The sequence below is a fragment of the Carlito syrichta genome, unplaced genomic scaffold (genome assembly GCF_000164805.1).
Source record: "Carlito syrichta isolate Samal-C Ts95f unplaced genomic scaffold, Tarsius_syrichta-2.0.1 Scaffold124793, whole genome shotgun sequence".
NCBI lineage: Eukaryota > Metazoa > Chordata > Mammalia > Primates > Tarsiidae > Carlito > Carlito syrichta.
The window spans coordinates 241,618-263,917 of NW_007068889.1; the positions used below are offsets into that span (position 1 = coordinate 241,618).

The 22,300-nt window shown below is 37.5% G+C and overlaps 1 gene segment (V, D, J or C); it reads left to right on the top strand.

The window, feature by feature from the left end:
* Positions 1-16,007: 16,007 nt before the first annotated feature.
* On the top strand, positions 16,008-16,701 carry LOC103249971. The segment is given in 2 exon segments: positions 16,008-16,064; positions 16,187-16,701. Coding segments are annotated over 2 exon segments (561 nt in total).
* Positions 16,702-22,300: the final 5,599 nt, after the last annotated feature.

Below are 22,300 nucleotides of genomic sequence, written 5' to 3' on the forward strand. Positions count from 1 at the left end.
TTTTTTTTTAACTAATTCAGTGATTCTTATTTAGGAATTATTATAAATATCTGGTTAGATGAAATGGTTGGAGTCCTAGCTTCAAGCAACAGAGGGCTGTTTTTATTACAAATGGGAGACCTTGAATAAAAAAAGTCATCATACTAGAAGGTATGAAATCCAGAATTTTTAAAACGTGTACTAATTGTGAAACAGTAGTCCCATATCTATTCTAGCAGAGTCTCACTCTTCACCTCTGTGACAAAGCAAGTTTCTTGTGTCATTTATTGCATACTTATTCAATAGTATGCAATTTGGTATTGCATCAATATTGAGCAATTTGGTAAGTGTATATGGCACAGCTTTAAAGCTCATAGTGAAGTCCTAAAGGTTTAACATTTTCATGTTGTAATATAAGACAAAATATTTTTTGTTAGTTTAATATCTGGTGGTGGTTCTTTTCATATTCAGTACTTTTATTCTGAAAAATGGCAAAAATTCTAAATGGCAATTTATAAAACATTACAGTGGTCTTAATCTATATTCAGCTACTATCTGCTGTAATTAATACAGAGGTCTTCTAATGACAAAACATACTACTGCTGGTTTCTCTAAGTTTAAACTACATTTCACTTGGTATAGATGAGGACCTAGTTCACTGGTATGTGGCCCAGTTCACAGGTGTGCTGTATTTCACACTGTCACCTGGGCATCTAACTCATCCCCTTTAATAGACTTGCTTTGCTAGGGAAGAAACCAGAACTGCATTTTTCACAATCCTTTTCTTTCATCGGTTAGTTTTCATTCTGTAAGTAAGAGGCATTTATGTAATACCAGAAAAAATAGAAGAAAAGGAGAAGCCATTATTCTTCTATAAGGGGCTGTGTTCAGGCAGCTTAGATGATCAGCAGGGACTTTGACTTAAATATTCTTAGGGTTTCTTTCTAAGAATCACCCATTTTGGTATCACAGGCGGCTGGATTCATCATACTTCAGTATTACCTGTAATCAGTTCTTCTAATTTTTGCTTCATCAGCCTTTACAATGGCTGTATTACATTTTTATTTTTTTAAGATTTTAAAAGAAATGTTATTTTTAAAACAGTTAATATGTGCATTATAGGAAACTGAAAAACACAAGAAGCAAATAAGAAAGTCATTCATAATCATAATAGTTGTAGTTTGATGTGTCTTTTTAGAGTTTGTGTGTGTATATACACATCCAATTTTATGTTATTGAGATTGTACGGTATGTATCATGCTTTTTCACAACTCAAGCATATTTACCAATTCAAAATCCCAAAGCTATATGAGTACTTTTTTTTTTTTGATTTGTAGTCACCCAGACTCGAGTAAAGTGGCAAGCTCACGGCCACTGCAGCCTCGACCTGCTGGGTTCAGGTGATCCTTCCACCTCAGCCTCCCAAGTAGCTGGAACTATAGGTACATGCCACCGTGCCTGGCTAATTTTTTTGGATTTATTGTAGAGATGAGGCCTCGCCAAATTGCCCAGGCTGGTCTTGAACCCATGGGCTGAGGCAATCCTCTCACCTCGGTCTCCCAAAGTGTTGGGATTATAAGTGTGAGCCACCGCACCTGGCCATATATGAGTATTTTGATAATCAAGAACACACTACACCAACTCAGTCTGTTAGAAAATATCTTGCCTTTCTTGGGGAAAAAAATTAGGTAGAAGGCAAAAATGCAAGAGGCCTTTAGATAAAGGTATGGACAGGGTTGCCATTAAACTACCACATTCTCTTAATGTTCAATTAAAATGAGACTTAGAGCCGGGCTCGGTGGCTCAGCCTGTAATCCCGTGCCTTTGGGAGGCTGAGGTGAGTGGATTACCCTCGCCCGCGGGTTCGAGACCCGCCTGGGCAGTGAGACCTCATCTCTACAATAAATCAAAAACTCAGCTGGGCGTGGTGGCACATGCCTGTAATTCCAGCTACTCGGAAGGCTGAGGCGGAAGGATCGCCGGAGCGCAGCAGGTCGAGGCTGCGGTGGCTGGGAGCAGCCACTGCACTCCAGTCTGGGCAACCGAGGGAGACTCCAACTCAAAAAAAAAAAAAAATGAGACTTAGAGCAATAGAGTACACCAAGTATAATGTTTCTAAGAGCATTCATCATCAGGTCTATATTATTAAAATATGAACTAGAAGGCATGTTTCTATTGTATTACCTAATGTATTTCTATAGTACAACCAAGAGAGATGCACATATATCAATGGCTATCATCAAAATGTAAATATGAACACATCTGCATCCATCTCTGCCTTTATACTTCCTTCTGCCCCTCTGCTGGCAACCTAATGAACAAGTCCTGATATACACTGCTCAGAGATGGCTTAAAATTCCATGTCCAAAGTGCATCTTTTCTATCAATTATAACAAACATATATTTACAAACTGTCTAATTCATTAATTTACTTAAAAAAAAATCATACACTGTCCCCTCTGGGCATCTATAAAGCTTAGGTGTTGCAAAACAAAGAATGAACTTTGTCCACAATAAATACAGGTACCTTATTAAAAATGCATATATAAACCTATGGTAATGATCTATAATGGTCTTCTAGAAATGGAGGCACTAGCAAAGAGCCCTTTCCTTTACCCTCACTCTTCTCCCTCTTCCACCATTCTAGTGACTAAGTACAGGACTATGTCTAGCTTCCAGAGATGGTATAACAAGGGTCACTCTCAGAAGACAGACCTTCCTCAAAACTAACAAAAGGCCATTTATAAAAGGATTATCTTACTGCCTCTACTTTTTTTTTCACCTTTAAATTTTTTATTTTAAAATTGTGGGGTACAATTCAGGGTTAGGTATACAAATATTCATTCTGCAGGTACCCCTGTTGGTGTGCCCCCACTTCCTCAGGCAGTTTCCCACTACTGCCAAACCCACCTCCCTGCCTCCCCATACCTCCGCAGTTTCCCGCTACTGTCAATCTTTTTCTTATGGTATTACGATAGTTGTTCAAGATCCACTTTGCTGGAGTCCAGCTCCAGGAGAGATTCAGGGCTTGAGACGGGGGAATCCGGAAGCGGCGAAAAAGAAAAGATGAACATGACAGGAATCCTCTTCCTGGGGAGAGCTCAAGACTCTGCCAATTTTTATTCAATTCTTACAAGCTTATATAGTTTTTTTACTGACCCCCCCCACCCACAAAACGTATCCCATGTTACACATTAAATGTTTACATCATGTTTTTTCTTTTGTTTATGGGGAAGTTGACCTTTACAGGTTTCATTTTGTTCCTTCCTGCTACCGGTGGTGTAACAAAATACCAGCTGCCAATTTATCAGCCACATCCTGTGACCTCTAGGCCAACTGAATCTCTTCCCTTTGCTATTCTATTTCTTTTCCTTTACTGATCTATTTTCTTAATTCTACCCTTATATATACTTTTAGCAGCAATATATTGACTTGTTTTTTCTTTTATATAATCACCCTTATCTTACCCACTACGAATTCTTAATACTCTATTTTTTAAAAATTTTAACTTTCTTAATTCTAATTGCCTTATCTATATTATTTGCTATTTTCTTATCACCTATTTTACATTTTATATTTCTAAACAAAACATGTCTAAATCTACACTCATATATGAAATTAATCTTACTTCTAATCCTAAATGTATTTAATTTTAAACTTATATTAAGTGTATATAATTTTAAGTTTACCTTAAAACTTAATTATTTCCTATTCCTTATATTTAACTAATACCTACATCTATAATAAACATTTATCTTTTAATTATAACTGTTATTTATTTAATTTTAATCCTTACTTTAATTTTAACCCTCTTTCCAATTAAACTATAATATTTCTTAAATCAAAAGGCATGTCTGTGACTTGTTTTTCCTGAAAACACCTGTTTTTGGAGATACTCTGTCTCAGTTTTTCACTTCCTCATCAATCACAACTGTCAGTGCTGTTACTTATAAAGGGTATGAGGAAGTACTTATTTTTCCTTTTTTAGCTAAAAGTTGCAAAATTTCATGGGAAAGGGTAGTAAAAACATTCCCTTGTCCCTTCAGGGGGGAAATTTTTGCTGTTGAGCCCTTTTTACATTTCTATACATAGGTTTACTGCTAATTCCACATCCTTGTACATTCTAGCTAATTGTTTTACTTATCAAGGGAAGTGTTTTTCAAGCCTAAGCACACATTCTTTTAAAGCCAAAAGGAGTCCTTCAATAGGATCCATGGGGCTCTGCCTCCAGCATGGCCGCTTCCCACTGGGGCTCTGCTCCCAGTCAGCGTTTTTCCCATTTTCAGGTAACCTCCATTTTGCATCTTTAGCGGTTGCAGCTTCCGGCACCACTTATGAGTGAGAACACGTGATACTTAGTTCTTTGTTTCTGTGACAGATCACTCAGTATTACAGACTCTAAGTCCATTCAGGTTGCTGTTAAGTTCATGATTTTGTTCTTCTTTATTGCTGTGTAATATTCCATTGTGTATATATACCACATTTTAAAAATTCAGTACTCTTTTGATGGGCAGCCTGGTGGTTCCATGTTCTTGCTATTGTGAAAAATACTGCCTCTACTTTTAACTGCTTTGGGCATTAAGACCTGTTTATTCTTTAATACACAGTGATATTAACTAAAATGTACATATGAACAAAGGTTAGCCCAACTGAACTAATCTTACAGGTATGTCTCTGCATACTTCCTCTTTCTCCTACCTGCCACCACTCAGTGAACAGTCAGCGTACTCTCCAAGACATCAAGGTTAACAATCCTATTCCCAAAATGCAACCACTCCCATGAAATAACAAAAAATGCTTAAAGGGTGTTACTTTGGCCCTCTACTTTTAACATACAATGTGCACTTTTTTTTTTTAATTTTAAAGGTATGGGGTACAATTCAGGATTAGGTATATAAGTGGTCATCGTACAGGTAAAGTTTGGGCTTTGCTTTGGGTAGACACCTTCAGTTCACTGCATTAGGCCTGTGCTTCTTATTAAAAAATAAACAAGAAAAAAAAAACCCCGAAAAAGTGAGTTAGCAAATACTGAGACCTTAATTTCACAACATTCCAAATGAGTGGTTAAAATAAAAAGTCTTGAAAGAGAAAGTAAATGGAATAAAGAATTTACAACAGAGTGAAAGAAAGGTCCTACAAATCACTCCCTGCTAGGGTGGCTCAATAAAATTTGGGGTGGCACTATTTGCTGTCAAGTTCAATTATTTTGCCAGCAAAACTCTGAGAATAATGCTAGCTGTTTCTGCTGGAGGGTTCCTCTCACTCATTACTTGCAACTCTATCACCCTGGAAGGCATTTAAACATTTTGGCCTAAAAAATTAGGATCTAAGCCCAAAAACATTATTCCTAGAAAAAGACAGGACATACAGTAGAACACTCTGGATGGTACTAGCTACTCAGAGGCTTGGATGTCCACTCCTTTGATGTGGGGCCTTTCAGAAAATGTTCCTGACCATAATAACTTGTATTTGCATAGCACTGAAAAGATTGCAAAGCACTTTTAAGAACAGTCCATGTGGGAAAGAGGCACTTTTTTGTTTTTGCATTACCAGGAGAAAATGTAAATTGTTCCAGCCCTTTTGAAGACAAAAAAGCTTACTTTTTCATCTTTTTTTATTATAAAGATGTGGGGTAAAATTCAGGGTTAGGTATACAAATGTTGATTATACAGGTACCCTTGTTGATGACATGTGACTCTCCCTCCCCTAGCAGTTTCCCTCAGCTGCCAATCCCACCCCCTCTCCCCTGACAGTTTCCCGCTTCTGCCAATCCCTTGACAATGTACACTTTTAAACATCTAGAAAGACTAGATTTTCAAACAAGGACTTACATTTTCCACTATACACACAGTAGCATTGAACTGCTAACAAAAGTTATAATTTGAAAGTGTCCTTTAAATAGGAGCATTCGGGCCTAGAACCCCTCCTTTCTGTGCCAATCCTGTTGGACTATAATGCTCAGTTTTTCAGAAGACAATCTTTCTCCAAAATTTTAAAGCACAATGTACAAAGTATATGAATTTATTCACTCCATTTATGTCATACACCGGCAACCTCTTTAACATCTAGAAAGACTAGATGTAAATTATTATCCTTTATACATACTATATACACAGATAAATAAAACATAATGCACAGACATAAGGAGTGATAGTTGATATTGCCTCACTATAAGCACACTGGCATAGAATTTTGTACTTCCTTCTTCTCTCCCTTCCCCCAAACCAGTGCACAAACATAATGTGTATTATTCAAGAGGTGGTTTGACCATCCCCCCACACCATGATACCAAACAACAACATTTCATATGAGTTTTAACAAAAAGAAATTTGCAAAACTTGTTCTTTTACTACCTCTACTTTTGACATCTATCAGGCACTTCAGAACATCTAGAAAGATGAGACATTAAAAAAAAAATACTGGCCGGGCTCAGTGGCTCAGCCTGTAATCCCAGCACTTTGGGAGGCCGAGGTGAGTGGATTGCCTGAGCCTGCAGGTTCAAGACCAGCCTGGGCAACTCGGTGAGACCTTGTCTCTACCATAAATAAAAAAAATTAGCTGGGCGTAGTAGTGCGTGCCTGTAGTTCTGGCTACTTGGAAGGCCAAGGCAGAAGGATTGCCGGAGCCCAGTAGGTCGGTGCTGGGTGGCTGTGAGTGTGCCACTGCACACTAGCCTGGGTGACAGAGTGAGACAACAACTCAAACAAAACAAAATAAAAAACCAAAACTTAGCATTTCCAGCAATATATACAGCAGTGAGGAATAAAATGCACAACACAAAGCGATGGTTGAATATAAAAATGTCTTCTAAATTTGACCAGTCTGGCACAAAACCTTTTCCTTCTCATGGGCTTCTGCTCCATAGCCTCTAACCCACTGATCAAATGTGGAAGTGTGTTGCTCCTGGTATTGCTTCTAGAGGTGGCCAATAGCTTCATTTCAAAAAGTCATTTCCAGAAGACAAGTCTTTTATACGATTTAAAAAAAAAAATCGATATTCATGGAGAGTGAACTTTCCAGGAAGCACAACGAAAAGGCTTGTGTTCAAGACAAATATTAGTAAGGCTTGACAGAAGAAAGACATCTTTCTTACCAAGTTTGTTCTGTGAACATTCAGAGATTTTTGCTATAAGTTGTAGCAGTATTTGTTTTAGCTACCATGGCTTCAGTACTACCATCTAAGGAAAATGGTTTTAATGATTCCGGCGCCCAGTCTCACAGATATCAGTGGCTCACGCCAGCACTTTGCAAGGCCTAGGTGAGAGAATTGCTTGATCCCAGAGTTCGAGACCAGCCCAGGTAACATAGTGAGACTTTGTCTCTACAAAAAATAAAAAAAATTAGCTGAGTGTGGTGGCATGTGCCTTTTGTCCCAGCTACTTGAAAGGCTGAGGTGGAAGGATTACCTGAGCCCAGGAGGTGGAAGCTGCAGTGAGCTCTGATTATGCCACTGCACTCCAGCCTAGATGACAGAGACACTGCCTTAAAAAGACATCTGTGTGGATTGGAGGCTTTCCCTTTGGTGACCTAGGTGTGCATCACTGAGACATTGCTTGTCCACTTTGGTCAGTGTTCCTAAAGATTATTTTGTAAACTTGTATAGCTCTGGCTGCATCATAAACCACCTGAGGAGATTTTTAACTTTCAGGATCTTAATTCTGAAGATTTTGATTTTAAAAGTAAGTAGAGAGAACTTCAAAGCTCTATTTTTTTTGAATTGGAGTCTCACTCTTGTCTCCCAGTCTGGAATGCAGTGGCATGCTCATGGCCACTGCAGCCTTGACCTGCTGGGCTCAGTTGATCCTTCCGCCTCAGACTTCCAAGTAGCTGGAACCACAGATGCAAGCCACCATGCCCAGCTTATTTTTTTATTTTTATTTTTATTTATTGTAGAGACAAGGTCTCACCAAGTTGCCCAGGCTGGTCTCGAACCCCCAGGCTCAGGCAATTCTCTCACTTCGGCCTCCCAAAGTGCTGGGATTACATGCTGGGCCACTGCGCTCAGCCTACATCTCTATTTTTAAGCTGATCATCAATTAACTCTTATATACAAGAATTTTCATCAATTAACTCTTGTATACAAGAATTTTCATCCTTGCTATAGTGCAGACATGTCTCCATTAATCCTAGAAGCTGAGATTGAGCTTATTCTTTGATCTTTTGCAGCAAATTGATATCATCTGAGTATCCTATTCTATGGTAAAAATAACTATTGGTCAATGGATAGACTATTGGCCAATAATGGATAATGTATACTAGGGCAACATTTTCATTAAAAGTTTAGTATCAGAACACTTTATCTTATGTACACTGACTGATCACATTATCTGGGAATCATTAAAATCCTAAAGGAGAAAAAAATGATGCCAGATAACTGTATAGGGATTAAACAACTTTAATTACAGCATGTTTTCAATACTAAGAGTTAACTTTTAAAAAAACTTTTAAATCTATCTATATATCTATCTGTATAAACAATACAGAATTATCTTTTTTCTTTGAAAAGATTTTATTAAATTGCATTTCTTACAGTTGATACCTTAAATGGTATTTCAAGTAGTAGCAATTCCTCAACCAAAGATCATTTATTTACTCATGCATTTATTTAAAAATTCAAGAAATACTCGTTAACCACTTGCTGGGTGTCTGAACACAGTAGTGAAAAATTAAGTTTACATTTTTGCCATCCTAAATCAACTGCTAATGATCATACATTTGCTCTGATTTTATCCAAAAATTTGCTTATATGGTATTTCAGTATATCACAGGGTGGCCAAAAACAGCTAAGTGAGAAAAAGTAAAATAATTCTTCTCAGAAATGTCATGGTATAAAGTGTCCATTTCAGAGAGTGTGCTGGGAAAACATACTGTTATGAAAAATACTGAATTATTTAGATTTACAAAGGATCATCAAACAGCTAACAGATGTCTTAGAAAAAAAAGCCAGAGGTCAGGATATAGAATTTACTTTTTAGAGAACAGGCTACAGAGCCTTTGATTTGAGTGTCTTGTCCACAAGGGGGTGCATCTTCCTAACACATACACATTTACTGCTTTAATTCTGAACTCACATTCATCCTTGACTGCGACCTTAACCTTTCCTCATTTCAAGAAGTCAAGACCCAAGGACACCAGGGAGTGTAAAAATGAACTCTTCCCCAGGAACAATGATTATATTACTCTTAATGATTGGTAAGTAAAATGGTACTTCGAGTCTTTTGTTCTTTTATGCTGGACAATTTTCTCCAAGGCGTGCAGCTCAGATCATGCTTAAGGTAACTTGTACCGTTACTAACATTATTATCATCATTATTATTTTTCAGAAGGAAGCAATGGAGACTCGGTAACCCAGACAGAAGGCCAAGTGCTCCTCTCTGAAGGGGATTTCCTGAGAGTAAACTGCTCCTATGAAACCTCACAGTACCCTGCCCTTTTCTGGTATGTCCAGTATCTTGGAGAAGGTCCACAGCTCCTTCTGAGAGCTGCAAAGGCCAATGATAAGGGAAGCAACAAAGGTTTTGAAGCCACATACAATAAAGAAACCACCTCCTTCCACTTGGAGAAAGCCTCAGTCCAAGAGTCAGATTCAGCTCTGTACTACTGTGCTCTGAGTGACACAGTGACAGGAACTGCAGGGGGAGCTGAGCACAAACTCTGAGCAGCATGAGGGTCCTGGGTGCCAAGTATCTGCCTCAGTAATCCACTCTGATTTACGAACCAGGAACTTGTCACTATTGTTGCCCATCAGTCACCTCAGGCACTTAGTGTGAAAGTCATTCATATCAACTCTAACAATACAACAAAAGAACAAAAAGTAAACATGCCTTACACCAGATGCTTTAACGGTGACAGTGAAAATAGAGTCTGTCATATTTCCTCAACCATGCCTGAAATTTGTGACTTAAAAAGTATAAAACCTCAAGATGAATGAAATGGTCTATGTGTTCATCCTTGCATAAAATTCTATCCCCCTGACTTTGTCCCAGGTCATCCATTGTGTTTACAGAGACAGCTGTAACAGATAAGGTTGCCAATGTTTAATGTATCCTTGGCAAACTGGGACAAGAAAGGATAATTTCTTAGGGAAACGTCAGCCCAAGAAATAATAGGTTCTTAAAGAAAAAAAATATTTAGGATAGAGGAGGAGAGAGTCTCCTACATGTGACCACATATATGGAAAAAGAAGGAAATTACTTTTCTTTTTCAGGAAATTACATGGCAACATAGACTGGTGTTTTCCAAAAGATGTGACTCATTCGTAAAAGTTGTAGAGACCTTCCCTCCTCCGTGATATCTCAGTGAGAAGGCTTTCTCAGCAAGACATTACTTAAGACAGACAAGCAGTGTCCAGAGTCTGGAGGAGAAACAATCTATTAAGATAAAACTTTTATTCTGTTGGAATAAAATCCCATAGAATCCATCTCTTCTGATGGAAGAGAATCCCATAGCTTCCCCAATGTCTTTCGAGCCGCTTCTTCTACAGAAAGGGAATTACAGATGGAGTGGGAGACAATGGCCAGGGCTATGAGAAAAGTAAGGATGGCATAAAAGAAGATTCTTTGGATTGAATACCTTGGTGTCTTTGCAAATTGTATATTGCAGGTACTTAACATATGAGGTCTGACAATTAAGTTCATAAACTTGCCACCATGTGCTTATGTTGGCAGCACTGTACAAACAACTAGGTAAGCTTTTATAACCTTGATATATCAGTGTCTCACAGCTGTGTTCATGTCGATGCGTGACAGTCTCTTGCTGAGTGGCATTCATTATTGTTGTTGCATGTTTTTGTGTGCCATTGCGAAGCTTGAATTAGTGCAATGAACAAATTTAAAATTTCTTGTTAAACTTGGCAAGAGTCGAAGTGAAATCAAGGACACGTTAGTCCAAATTTATGGGGATAATGCCATAAAGAAAACAGCAGTGTACAAATGGATGGTTTTTCTGAGGGGAGAGAAAGTTTCACTGAAGAGAAGCAATGAGCAGAACTGATGAAAACACTGCAAACATTCATTGAATTGTGTGTCAAAATCGTTGGTTGACTGTGAGAAGCACAGCAGACCAAACAAACATCGATGGGGACACAGGAAAACCTTAACTGAAAACCTTGGCATGAGAAAGGTGTGTGCAAAAACGGTCCCAAAGGAGTTCTTGCATCATGCAATGTACTAGCTCACACAGCACTGTCTGTGAGGTAGTTTTTAGCCAGTAAACAAATAATTGCATTGGAGCACCCTCCCTACTCACCTGATCTGGTCCCCAATGACTTTTTTCTTTAGCTGAAGATAAAGGAAATATTGAAAGGAAGACATTTTGATGGCATTGAGGACATCAAGGATCATACGACAACAACTCTGATGGACATTCCAGAAAAAGAGTTCAAATTGTTTTGATGGGTGGTCTAGGCACTGGTATTGGTGCATAGCTTCCCAAAGGAAGTACTTCAAAGTACTCTGTACACTGTAGTGATATTTAGCAATGAAGTATATGACACTTTTTCTAGGATGAGTCCACGAACTTAATGTCAGACCTTGTCTATCAGTTTGTTGAACCATACAGAATATATTTTTGCTTGAGAACGATCCTTGAGTACAAAAAATAAGAGTAAGAAGATGTTATGCATGATTCACTGTCTCAGAGGCTATAGGCAATGCAACTATGCAGATTACTGAACTCATTATTGACACTGAAGAGGTCTTGATCTAAGTCTTTCATTTTTCATGATTATCTTTTCTTAGTTTTTTTTCTTTTTTCCCCCAGAGAACCCTTTGTAGGTCTTATTATTTAGTTAAGCTAATATCTACTCATACAAAATATATAATTTACATACATGGAAAAACAACTTTAGATATTTAAAATGACTATACAAAAAGTCTCTGTCTTTTTGTTAAGTTTGGCGGATGGAACATATATGTTTGCTTCTGCTTCCTTTGCAACCCCCAAGAAAATGACATGAAGGGTATTTAAAATGGCAAAATTCTATGAGCACAAAGAAAATGAAAAAGGTAAAGACAGCAGATGAAATGTCAGCAGCATCTGAAAAGGTGAAAAAAATGTAAAAATGATGAAAGGTTGAGAAGATCTGAGTCATGTGAAACCAAAGTTTGCAGAAGGGGAATCCAGGACGAAGCCTCACAATTTGTCCTGCACCATTTTAATACAGCCCAGGTACAGGCAGCAATAATTATTTTGCTTTTGAATACGGAGAGAAGATGGTGCCATGAAAGGGTATGGTTGGGACTAAAACTTCAGAATTGATTAAAAGACTTCATAAGAAGCAGTTAATCTCCCCACATCTTTCATCACCTTGAACAACAGCAACTCTCACTCACCCAATATGACAAGAGATTTATTCTCTGGAAACAGCCTATAGCTTGGCAGACACCAAATAATTCTGAGGACAGAGGTGAAGTGTCAGATTGAAAATAGGTAATTACATGAATTTATGTGTTTTGTATTGGGAGACCTCCAGCTCCTCTTACATTCAGCTTTTATTACTCAGCAAAGAGTTATTTGTGCCTACACTGTGCCAGTTTATATGAGGCAATATGCCAACAGACAATATTTACTGCCCTGAGGGAACTTACTTCTATGCCAGCTTGTGGAGGGCTTACTCCATGTTACCACTGTTTTGAGCCTTCAATGTGATTTGTATCATTTGATTCAAGAATTGTCATATAAGTATCACTATGTTCGTTGTGTATATGAGGACACTAAGGCACAAAGACATGTTCTTTGAAGACCTGCAGAGTCTTGGCTCTGCGTCTAAACTACCTGTTTAACTTTATAAAACAGGTTGAGCAGTAGTCATTTCTTTTCCATGTTTTGAAAGATAGCTGCTTGCAGTTTCTTCTTTACATGTTTGATAGAATTCACAATTGGGATAACTTGGTCCTGAAGTTTCCTTGCTGGGAAAATTTTGATAATGATTTCAATTTCTTTCATAAATATTGGGCTAGCCATATTTTCTGTGCTATCCTTTTTCACTTTTGGTAAATTGTATTTTTCAAGAAATTTTTACATTTTACCTAAAGTGATGAATTTGTTGGCATGTCAGTAGGATCTGCTGTGATGTCTTTCTCTTATTCCTGATGCTAGTAATTTATATTCTCTCTCTTTTTCTTGCATCAGTTAAACTAAACATATGTCGATTTTGTTAGCCTTTCCCAAGAACCAGCCTGGTCCTTTCTTAGTTTTCACTATTTTTTTTTTCCTGTTGATTTCTGCTTTTCCCCCAACCCCCAAAGCTGTCTTCTTTGATTGTCTGGGTTTACCTTGCTTTTCTTTTTCTGACTTCATATAGTAGAGCTTTAGGCCACTGATTTTAGTCTTTTCTTTCTCTCTAATATAAGCATTTAAAACGATAAGTTTTTATGTAGATACTGCTTAATTGCTTTTCACAGTTTTGTATGTTATATTTTCATTGTCAATCAGTCCAAAATATTTTCTAATTTTTAATGTGATTTTGTCTTTATTCATGAATTCTTTTTTTTCTTTTTAATGTAAAGATGTGGGGTACAATTCAGGGTTAGGTATACAAACATTGATCATGCAGGTACCCCTGTTAATGAGGTATGCTCCTCCCTGCCCTAGCAGTTTCCCTCAACTGCCAATCCCACCCCCTCCAACCCCCACCAACAGTTTCTCATTACTGCCAATCACTTTCTTATAGCATTATAATTGTTCAAGTTCCTCTTATGAGTGAGAACATATGGAATTCTGTTCTTTGTTTCTGTCATAAATCACCGAGTATGATAGATTCCAAATCCATCCAGGTTGCTGCAAAGTCCATATTATTTGTTGTTCTTTATGGCTGCATAATATTCCATAATATAAGTACCACGCTTTTTAAATCCAGTCCAACTTCGATGGGCAACATGGTTGGTTCCATGTTTTTGTTATTGTGAATAAAGTCGCAATAAACATTCGTGAGCAGGTATCTTCTTCGTAGAATAATTTGAGTTCCTCTGGGTATATTTCCAATAGGGGAATTACTGGGTCATATGGAAGGTCAATTTCTAGTTCTTTCATGTGATTTTGTCTTTATTCATGAATTCTTAAAATATCTTGTTTAACTTACAGATTCTTGGGATTTTATTAGATTTCTTCTTATTAACTCTTAAGTTAAAGAACCATTGTGGTCAAAAAACACATTATTTAGACTTATTATATGGCTTAGTACGTGGCCTTTCTTGATGAATGTATCATGCACACTTGAAAAAAAATGCTTATTTTGCAGTTGTTAGATACAGTTTTCTACAATTGTCAAATGGTTGATAGTGTTTAGATATAGTTGATTTATCAATTGCTGATTGCACAATTGTCTGTTTTCTTCTTTAGATATGTCGATTTTTGCTTCATGTATTGTGTGGCTTTATTATTGGGCACATGCACATTAAAAATTGCTATATATTCCCAATATAACATTCCACCAAAGGCTATATAGTTACAAAATTCAGCCTTACAAAATCTTTGTGAAAGACAATCTCTACGGGCAAGAACAAGTGAATGAAGAACTCAGGGACAGAACCGGGTTTTGAAATCAAAGAAAAGAATTATTATGACTATGTCAAAGGGTTCCATTGATCACAGAGAAAACAATGCATTTCTCCATTCTTATGTTTTCAGTTTTCTCACTTGGTGTGGTTGTATTTCCTTTAGCCCCAGAGGTTTCTGTAGTTGTATTTTCCTAACCCTAGGGGAAAAGCTTTCCCATTCATGCATCTTGTTATTAGTCACATAGAGGCACTACTCTCATTTTATGGATTTTTAGCCTCTACCATCCGGGGAAAATATCTCTACCATCATCCATCTACACCATGGTAACACTGAACCATCCAAAATTCAGCTTGAGGCAATTGATCCAATTCTAAAGAACTCTCATGGACTCACATTTAAATTCTGATATACTTGAAAAAAACTAGTTTCTCAGTGAAGTAACTTGTTATTCTATTTTTACATGATATCCCATTTCTTTTTTTTATTATAAAGATGTGGGGTACAATTCAGGGTTAGGTATACAAAAATTGATTATGCAGGTACCCTTGTTGATGAGATGTGCCCCTCCCTCCCCTAGCAGTTTCCCTCAACTGCCAATCCCACCCCTCTCCCCTGACAGTTTCCCATTACTGCCAGTCCTTTCTTATAGTATTGTAATTGTTCAAGACACGCTTATGAGTGAGAACATGTGGTACTCTCTTCTTTGTTCTGTGATAGATCTCTGAGTATGATCGACTCTAAATCCATTCAAGTTGCTGCAAAGTCCATATGTTTGTCCTTCTTTATGGCTGCATAATATTCCATTGTGCATATGTACCACATTTAAAAAAATCCCGTCCAACTTCGATGGGCAGCATGCTTGGTTCCATGTTTTTGCTATTGTGAATAGAGCTGCAACAAACATACGTGTGCAGGTATGATTTGTAGAATAATTTGAATTCCTCCGGGTATATGCTTAATAGGGGAATTGCTGGGTCATATGGAAGGCCAATTTCTAGTTCTTTCAGAAATCGCCACACTGTCTTCCAAAGAGGTTGCACTAGTTTGCATTCCCACCAGCAGCGTAGAAGTGTTCCTTTTTCTCCACATCCTCGCCAGCATCTGTTGTTGATATCCCATTTCTAATGGACTCTAGGACTAATACACTATCATAGATTTGAAAAGGGAGAAACATGTGGAAGTTTTGATACATCTCAGAAAATAGGACACGCTGAGTTGTGCTAAGCTTTTGTTCTGCACCTGGCCTCCAGAGGGCGATGCTGTATGAACTAGAGACCTTGCTTCTGTAGAAAATCATCATTAACTGCTCAGTTCCTCCTCCTTGCAGCTGGAGTTCTTTGCAGAGACAAGTGATAACAATTAGAAGTCAAAAAGCAACCAGGTTCATTAAGCAGCTTTGATAGTTTTATCTAAGCTAGGGACTAGTCCAGCCGAAGCTTCTCCTCACCTCCTCTTTCCATGGTCTTGGTGTTCCTAGTCACCTTCCTGTCTGTTCCTGAAAGATCTAGAAAAGAATATGCAGCGTTTCCACTGTTCAGCCATGTTCCTGATGTTCATCCCACTCCTGGGGATACATTTTTCCCTGAGTGAGTAAAAATATATTTTATGGCCTCTAGTTCCACAGATTCTGCCTAGAAATGCTTACTTTCCTAGTGAAGTCTGCTGTATTCTTTTCACCAACACAATATTGATTTTTTTTCTTTTTTAGGAGATGCCAGAGCCCAGTCTGTGATCCAGCCTGATGTCCATGTCACTGTCTCTGAAGGAGCATCTGTGGAGTTGAGATGCAACTATTCCTATGGTGCAACACCTTATCTCTTCTGGTATGTCCAGTACCCTGGCCAAGGCCTCCAGCTTCTCCTCAAGTCCTTTTCAGGGGACATCCATGTTCAAGGCATTAAAGGATTTGAAGCTGAATTTATGAAGAGCAAATCTTCCTTCAACCTGAGGAAACCCTCTGTGCTTTGGAGTGACACGGCTAAGTACTTCTGTGTTCTCAGTGCCACAGTGCCTGGGACTGCAGGGGGAGCTGAACACAAACCAACCATGATAGTGGAGTTTTCAAAGATGAAAGAACTCGCCTTGTGGTATTTTGAAAGTTATATGATGGCAGATGAGGAGAAGGGGACTGAGTTGATGCAAGTGCAGTCTTCATACCACATAACAACCAGGACCTCGAGGATTTGCCTTGAAGTTGACGGCATTAAGGGGCCCTTTATGTGAGTTGTGACGTGATCTTGAAGAAATGGGGTTTTTATATATTATTTTCTCTTTTAACCGACTCAGAAAACAAAAGATAATTCCCCTTGTTCTTTCCGTGCAAGTTTGTCTTCTTGTCAACTTGGCTCTTCATAGACCATTTTCTTGAGAGTTTTTTTCCTGGATCTAACTGTGCTAGTCACAATGCATCAGAATATTTTTTCTGAGTTTAAGTACTTTTATTTAGGAGAGATTCTGTAAAATTATCAGTCAACAGTGATTAGAATCGTGGAGGGCTGAGAAAACGGTCATGGTGATGTTAGTTCAGGCAAGTATTTAAGAATAGTGCAGAAAGAGAATGAAGATTGAGAATTCATCAGTGTCTCTCCAGAGACTTTTTCACAGTCATAAAAGTAGCTCCTATTCTATTTGGCATCATAAATTCTGCAAGCCTACATCAGCAATTTGTGGATATAATCCTTTTTACTTTTTTCTTATAGCTACTGACATTTTTATTTATCATTTTCACCATGTTCTTATATGATTTTACTGTTGAAATATTATAAATTGAGTCTCACAAGCTAACATTGTGATAATCGATCATGTGGTGAGTTTAGCAATGCTAAACTCTGCCAGAAATATTTTTAAAAATTGCAGTGGATACTAGCACACAGTATAAATTTATGACTTTCTTCTGCCTAGGATGGAAAGAGCTATATAGCAGGCATTGATATTCTTTCCATGCTTGAAGCCTTGGAGGCTAACAAGTACTCTGTAGCAAAAGGAAAAGGAGAAGGAGGAAGCTTTCTAGCTGCCATTTATCTCACTCAATAATATGCAAGAGTATAGATGCATAGGAACCCTCAAAATGTAGAGTGACTAAGTTGATTGTGATCTATGGTACACCTTACTAAATGGCAAACCAGGAGATAAAAAGTAGTTTTTAGGATATAACGATATGATTATACGTGAAAAGTGTGTTTTTTGTGTTTGCTGGGGGTGTATAGGAAGGTAAATGGGCGGTGGAGAAAAAATTATAAATAATAAATGCATGCTCCTTTAGTGTCCTGTGCTTCACTTTCTCCTTTTCTTCATATTGTTACACCACACTTTCTTTTACCTCCACTAAGATGACTGATTTCATGTGACTCAGCCACGTTGCCCAAAGAGACTGTAGTGGGCACTTTATGCAGATTGGTATGAGAAGGAGAATTGCTAGTTTCTTTTGATTCTGAACTCAGGCTGGGTATTAGAGAAAAATAACTTCTACACCAAGGACCCCAAGCAGCTAAGAGAACATCTCCCATCTTCCTCTACCTCACCTCTGCCTGAGAAATCAAAGTAATCTTTCTCCTTCTCTCCCTCCCTTCTTTCTTTTTATTAACAATTTGTTATTTAATTATGTGGTTATATAATTTTATGAGAAAACTCCTACAACAAAGAATTATATTAAAAATGTAGAAATCCCAAGTTTATCAATAAAATTAATAATTCTGAGTATTAAAAAAAATGCTGACTTTTCATTTAATTAATGGGTCTTACTACATATCCTACCACATAGAATCAACTGCCCTAACTGAAGGGTAGACTAGCTTACTAAAGACTCAGTTGAAGTGCCAGTTGGGAGACAACATACTGAAAGGGTAAGGTTGTGTCTTACAGGATTTACCATGTGCTTTGAATTAGAGACCATTATATGCTGCTGTTTCCCACATAACCTATTTAGCAAAGTTTTAGATATTGATCAAAACTAGCAATCAGGAGTGGTGGCTCACTGTTGTTCCCAGCACTTTGGGAGGTGGAAGCAAGAGGATTGTCTGAGCCCAGGGGTTTGAGACCAGTCTGGTCAACTTGGTGAGACCTCGTTTCTGTAATAAAAAAACAAAACAAAGACAACAACAAAAAAACACAAAAATTAGCTGGGCATGGTGGCGCACTCCTGTGGTTTCAGCTACTTGGAAGGCTGAGGCAGAAGGATTGCCTAAGCTCAGCAAGTTGAGACTGTGGTGGCTGTGAGTGTGTCATGTCACTTTGGCCTGGGAGACAGATTGTGACAACCCCATTACAAAGTGGGCAAACGATATGAACAGACACTTCTCAAAGGAAGATATCCAAGCGGCCAACAGACACATGAAGAAATGTTCAAACTCACTAATCATCAAGGAGATGCAAATTAAAACTACACCGAGATACCACCTAACTCCAGTCAGAATGGCAATTATCAATAACTCAAAAAATAACAGTTGCTGGAGAGAATGTGGTAAAAAGGGAACGCTTCTACACTGTTGGTTGGAGTGTAAACTAGTGCAACCTCTGTGGAAAGTAGTGTGGCGATTCCTAAAATCTCTAAATATCAACCTCCCATATGACCCTGCAATTCCCCTACTGGGAATATACCCTTAAGAACTCAAACCACTCTATCAAAAAGATACCTGCACAGGTATGTTTATTGCAGTATTGTTCACAACTGCAAGAACTTGGAACCAACCATGCTGTTCATCAAAAGAGGACCGGATTAAAAAAATGTGGTACATATACACGATGGAATTCTACACAGCCATAAAAAAGAACAAAGTCATGAATTTCGCAGCAACCTGGATGGAACTAGAGTCTATAATACTGAGTGATCTCTCACAGAAACAAAGATCTGAGTATCACATGTTCTCACTCATATAGTGGACCTTGAACATCTATCATAATACTATAAAAAAAGGATTGACAGTGGCGGGAAACTATGGAGGGGTAGGGAGGAGAAGTGAGTTGGGATTAACGGTAGTCAATATCTGTCTGCGGACGGGGAGACACCCCTTATCAACAAGTGTGCCTGAACAATGCATATTTGTATACCTAACTCTTAACTGTACCCCACAATTTTAAAATAAAAAATTTGATTAAAAAAAGTAGAGTGTTAAAATGTTGAAGATATTTTATATTTATTATTATGACTCCCGATTGATTTTTGTGATTTGTTTGATATAACAGGATATTAAAATTGGTAATTGTATTAGTTTATTAGGGCTTCTGTAATAAAATACCACAGCCTGGGTGATTTCAACAAAGGAAATTTATTTTCTCACTCTTTTGGAGGCTAGAAGTCCAAGAACAAGGTTTTGGCAGGGTTAATTTCAACTTTGAGATCTCTCTCCTTGGCTTGCAGATGGCATAGCAATGTCCTCACACTGCCTTTCCTTCGAGTGTGCCCCTGTCTGCTTCTAGTTTTCCTCCTCTTATAGGAACATAAGAGGAGAATTAGGGCCCATCTTAACCTAATTTTACCTTAATTTTGTCTTTAAAGGCCCTATGTCCGGTTGCAGTCATATTCTGAGGTACTGGGAGTTAGGAATTCCACATATAAATTTTGGAATTCCTAACATAATTCAGCCCATAATAACCCTCTAAGGAAACAAATGTGAAGTTCATAAACAAGACAATCGAAGCCTCCCTTGATCAACATTCTAATAATTTCTGGTATGCTGGATGATTATACATAATTTTAATAACAAGGATTTCCTGTCTTTTCTTACTTGTGCTTCTAAAGCAATTAGAAACACATATTTATAAATAGTTCATAATATAATCCAAATGTAAAAAAAAAAAAAAGAGGCAGAGGGACCAGTGATGCAAATGTAAAGGCTATTACTCAGACTAGGATTCTTTCTCTTCTGCTATATCAGGGTATGGAATTTCCTCTTTTTCAGTTTCATCTTTTTCTTCATCTAAATCTAAATTTCTTATTTCTGCCAGTTTTCCTTTCTTTCCCAATTCTCTCTCTTTAAAAAAAAAAAAACAAAGCTAAATATTGATTTTTTTTTTACCTCTGTCTTTTTTCTCCTTTTATCTCAGCTCTCACCTTTGCAAGAGATATTTTAGCTGCCTAACTCGTGACTCTCTTCTCGCACTCCTCCTTTATTGCTCCTTCAGCAGAACTGACGTTCTGGGACGTCGCCATGGGAAATGTGGTGTGCTCAGGATGAGGAAGGAAGCAGCAGTCCTGGCACACATGGCAGCAGAAGCATCCCATCCTACATGCTCAGCTTTCTTTGTTGTTTTCTTTTAGGTTTGTCTCTTAAATAGCATGCAGCAAGACCTTACATTTTTATTCAATCATATAATCTCTTAATATACGTTTTGATTACTGATGTATTTGGACTCACTTCTAATATTTTGGTATAGCTTGGCACACACTTGACTTTTTTTTGCTTTTTAGTCTGTCTTCTGTTGCATTGATAAAGTTTTTTTCCCCCCTCTCTCTATTGATTTAGAAAATATAAAGTGTATTTCTGGTCTTAATCCAAGTGCCCTTAAACCACCCGCCTATATATTTTTATATGCCCAAGCTATTCTGTAGCATTTTTTTCCCTTCTATATTCCTCTCCTTCTCCTTGGTTGTACTTTCCCTCTAGCTGACTTACTATATTTAAAATTACCTTAGTGACTGGTTGAAGAAACTACACATCAGCTATACATCAGGACAGAAATTCCAGAGAGGATTTATCCAATTAAACTGATAAACTACAGCTGCAACACACATTAAGAAAAATAATTACAAAGAAAACCATCCAACACAATAATTGGAACATGAATTCACTCTCTTCTTCCTAAGAGCCTTTGCTCCTGATCTTCCCTTTGCCTGGAGTGCTTTCCACTACACGTGGATCCCTTCTCTTGCTCTTACTCTCTGCATCAGGAGAAACATGGGTACATGGAAATGAAGCAGTATGCTCCAAAAAAGTTTGCTGCAGTGGTGTATTTCATAGTTTAAAAACCCAAGACCTTAAGTATTCATTGAAAGGGAAAGAGTAGTATATAAATGGTATGTCTATAACATGGAATACTATACAATGCAGCAGTAGGACCTACATGTGTTAAATAATAAGACCTACAAAATTTATTATTGAGTTTATAAAGCAAGTTACAGAGGAGTATGTACAAAATGTATCATATTGTATTAAATAAGAGATTGTAAGTGAAATGTTGTTTCATACTTGGCATGTGCATATAAATCTATAGTAAAATGTCTGGTAACATTAATGCCAGTATTAAGATGGAGAAAGAATTAGGGTAATGATTGATGAAAAGATCAGAACTGAGAATGGTGGTTAAAGGAACTTAAGACTATATGTGATGTTTTATTATTTTAATAATTAATATATTACTGAAATTCCTAATATTAATAAAATTAATTTTCCTAAAATTAATAAAAACTCATAAAAGTAATTATATCGATTTATCCATATTCCCTATTGCTCTTGTAGAGAAAAGGGTAAAGGAGAAAGTGGCCACATTCTTTGCAAAGTTTTGTTTAACCACCCCATGTATAGTATTTCTCCCACCTCTGGGGTTATATAGCTTTTAGTTTATACTCCTTTTGGGATTCTACTCTTTGATATTATTTAAGTATGCAAATTTTTGTCTGCTCCAGTAGACAGTAAGCCAGCGTCTCATCTCCTGTTATATGTTAGATGCTCGTAAGTTGCTTACTTACAGTTAATTCAATGGATGATTATGAAATTATTTTGAACTGAATTACAGAAATCAATGAATAGCACAAGATGAAAATTGCCAAATTATTTTAAGATATTAATTTTTATGAAATGGCATTTTACAAGTGGTAGTTGGTACT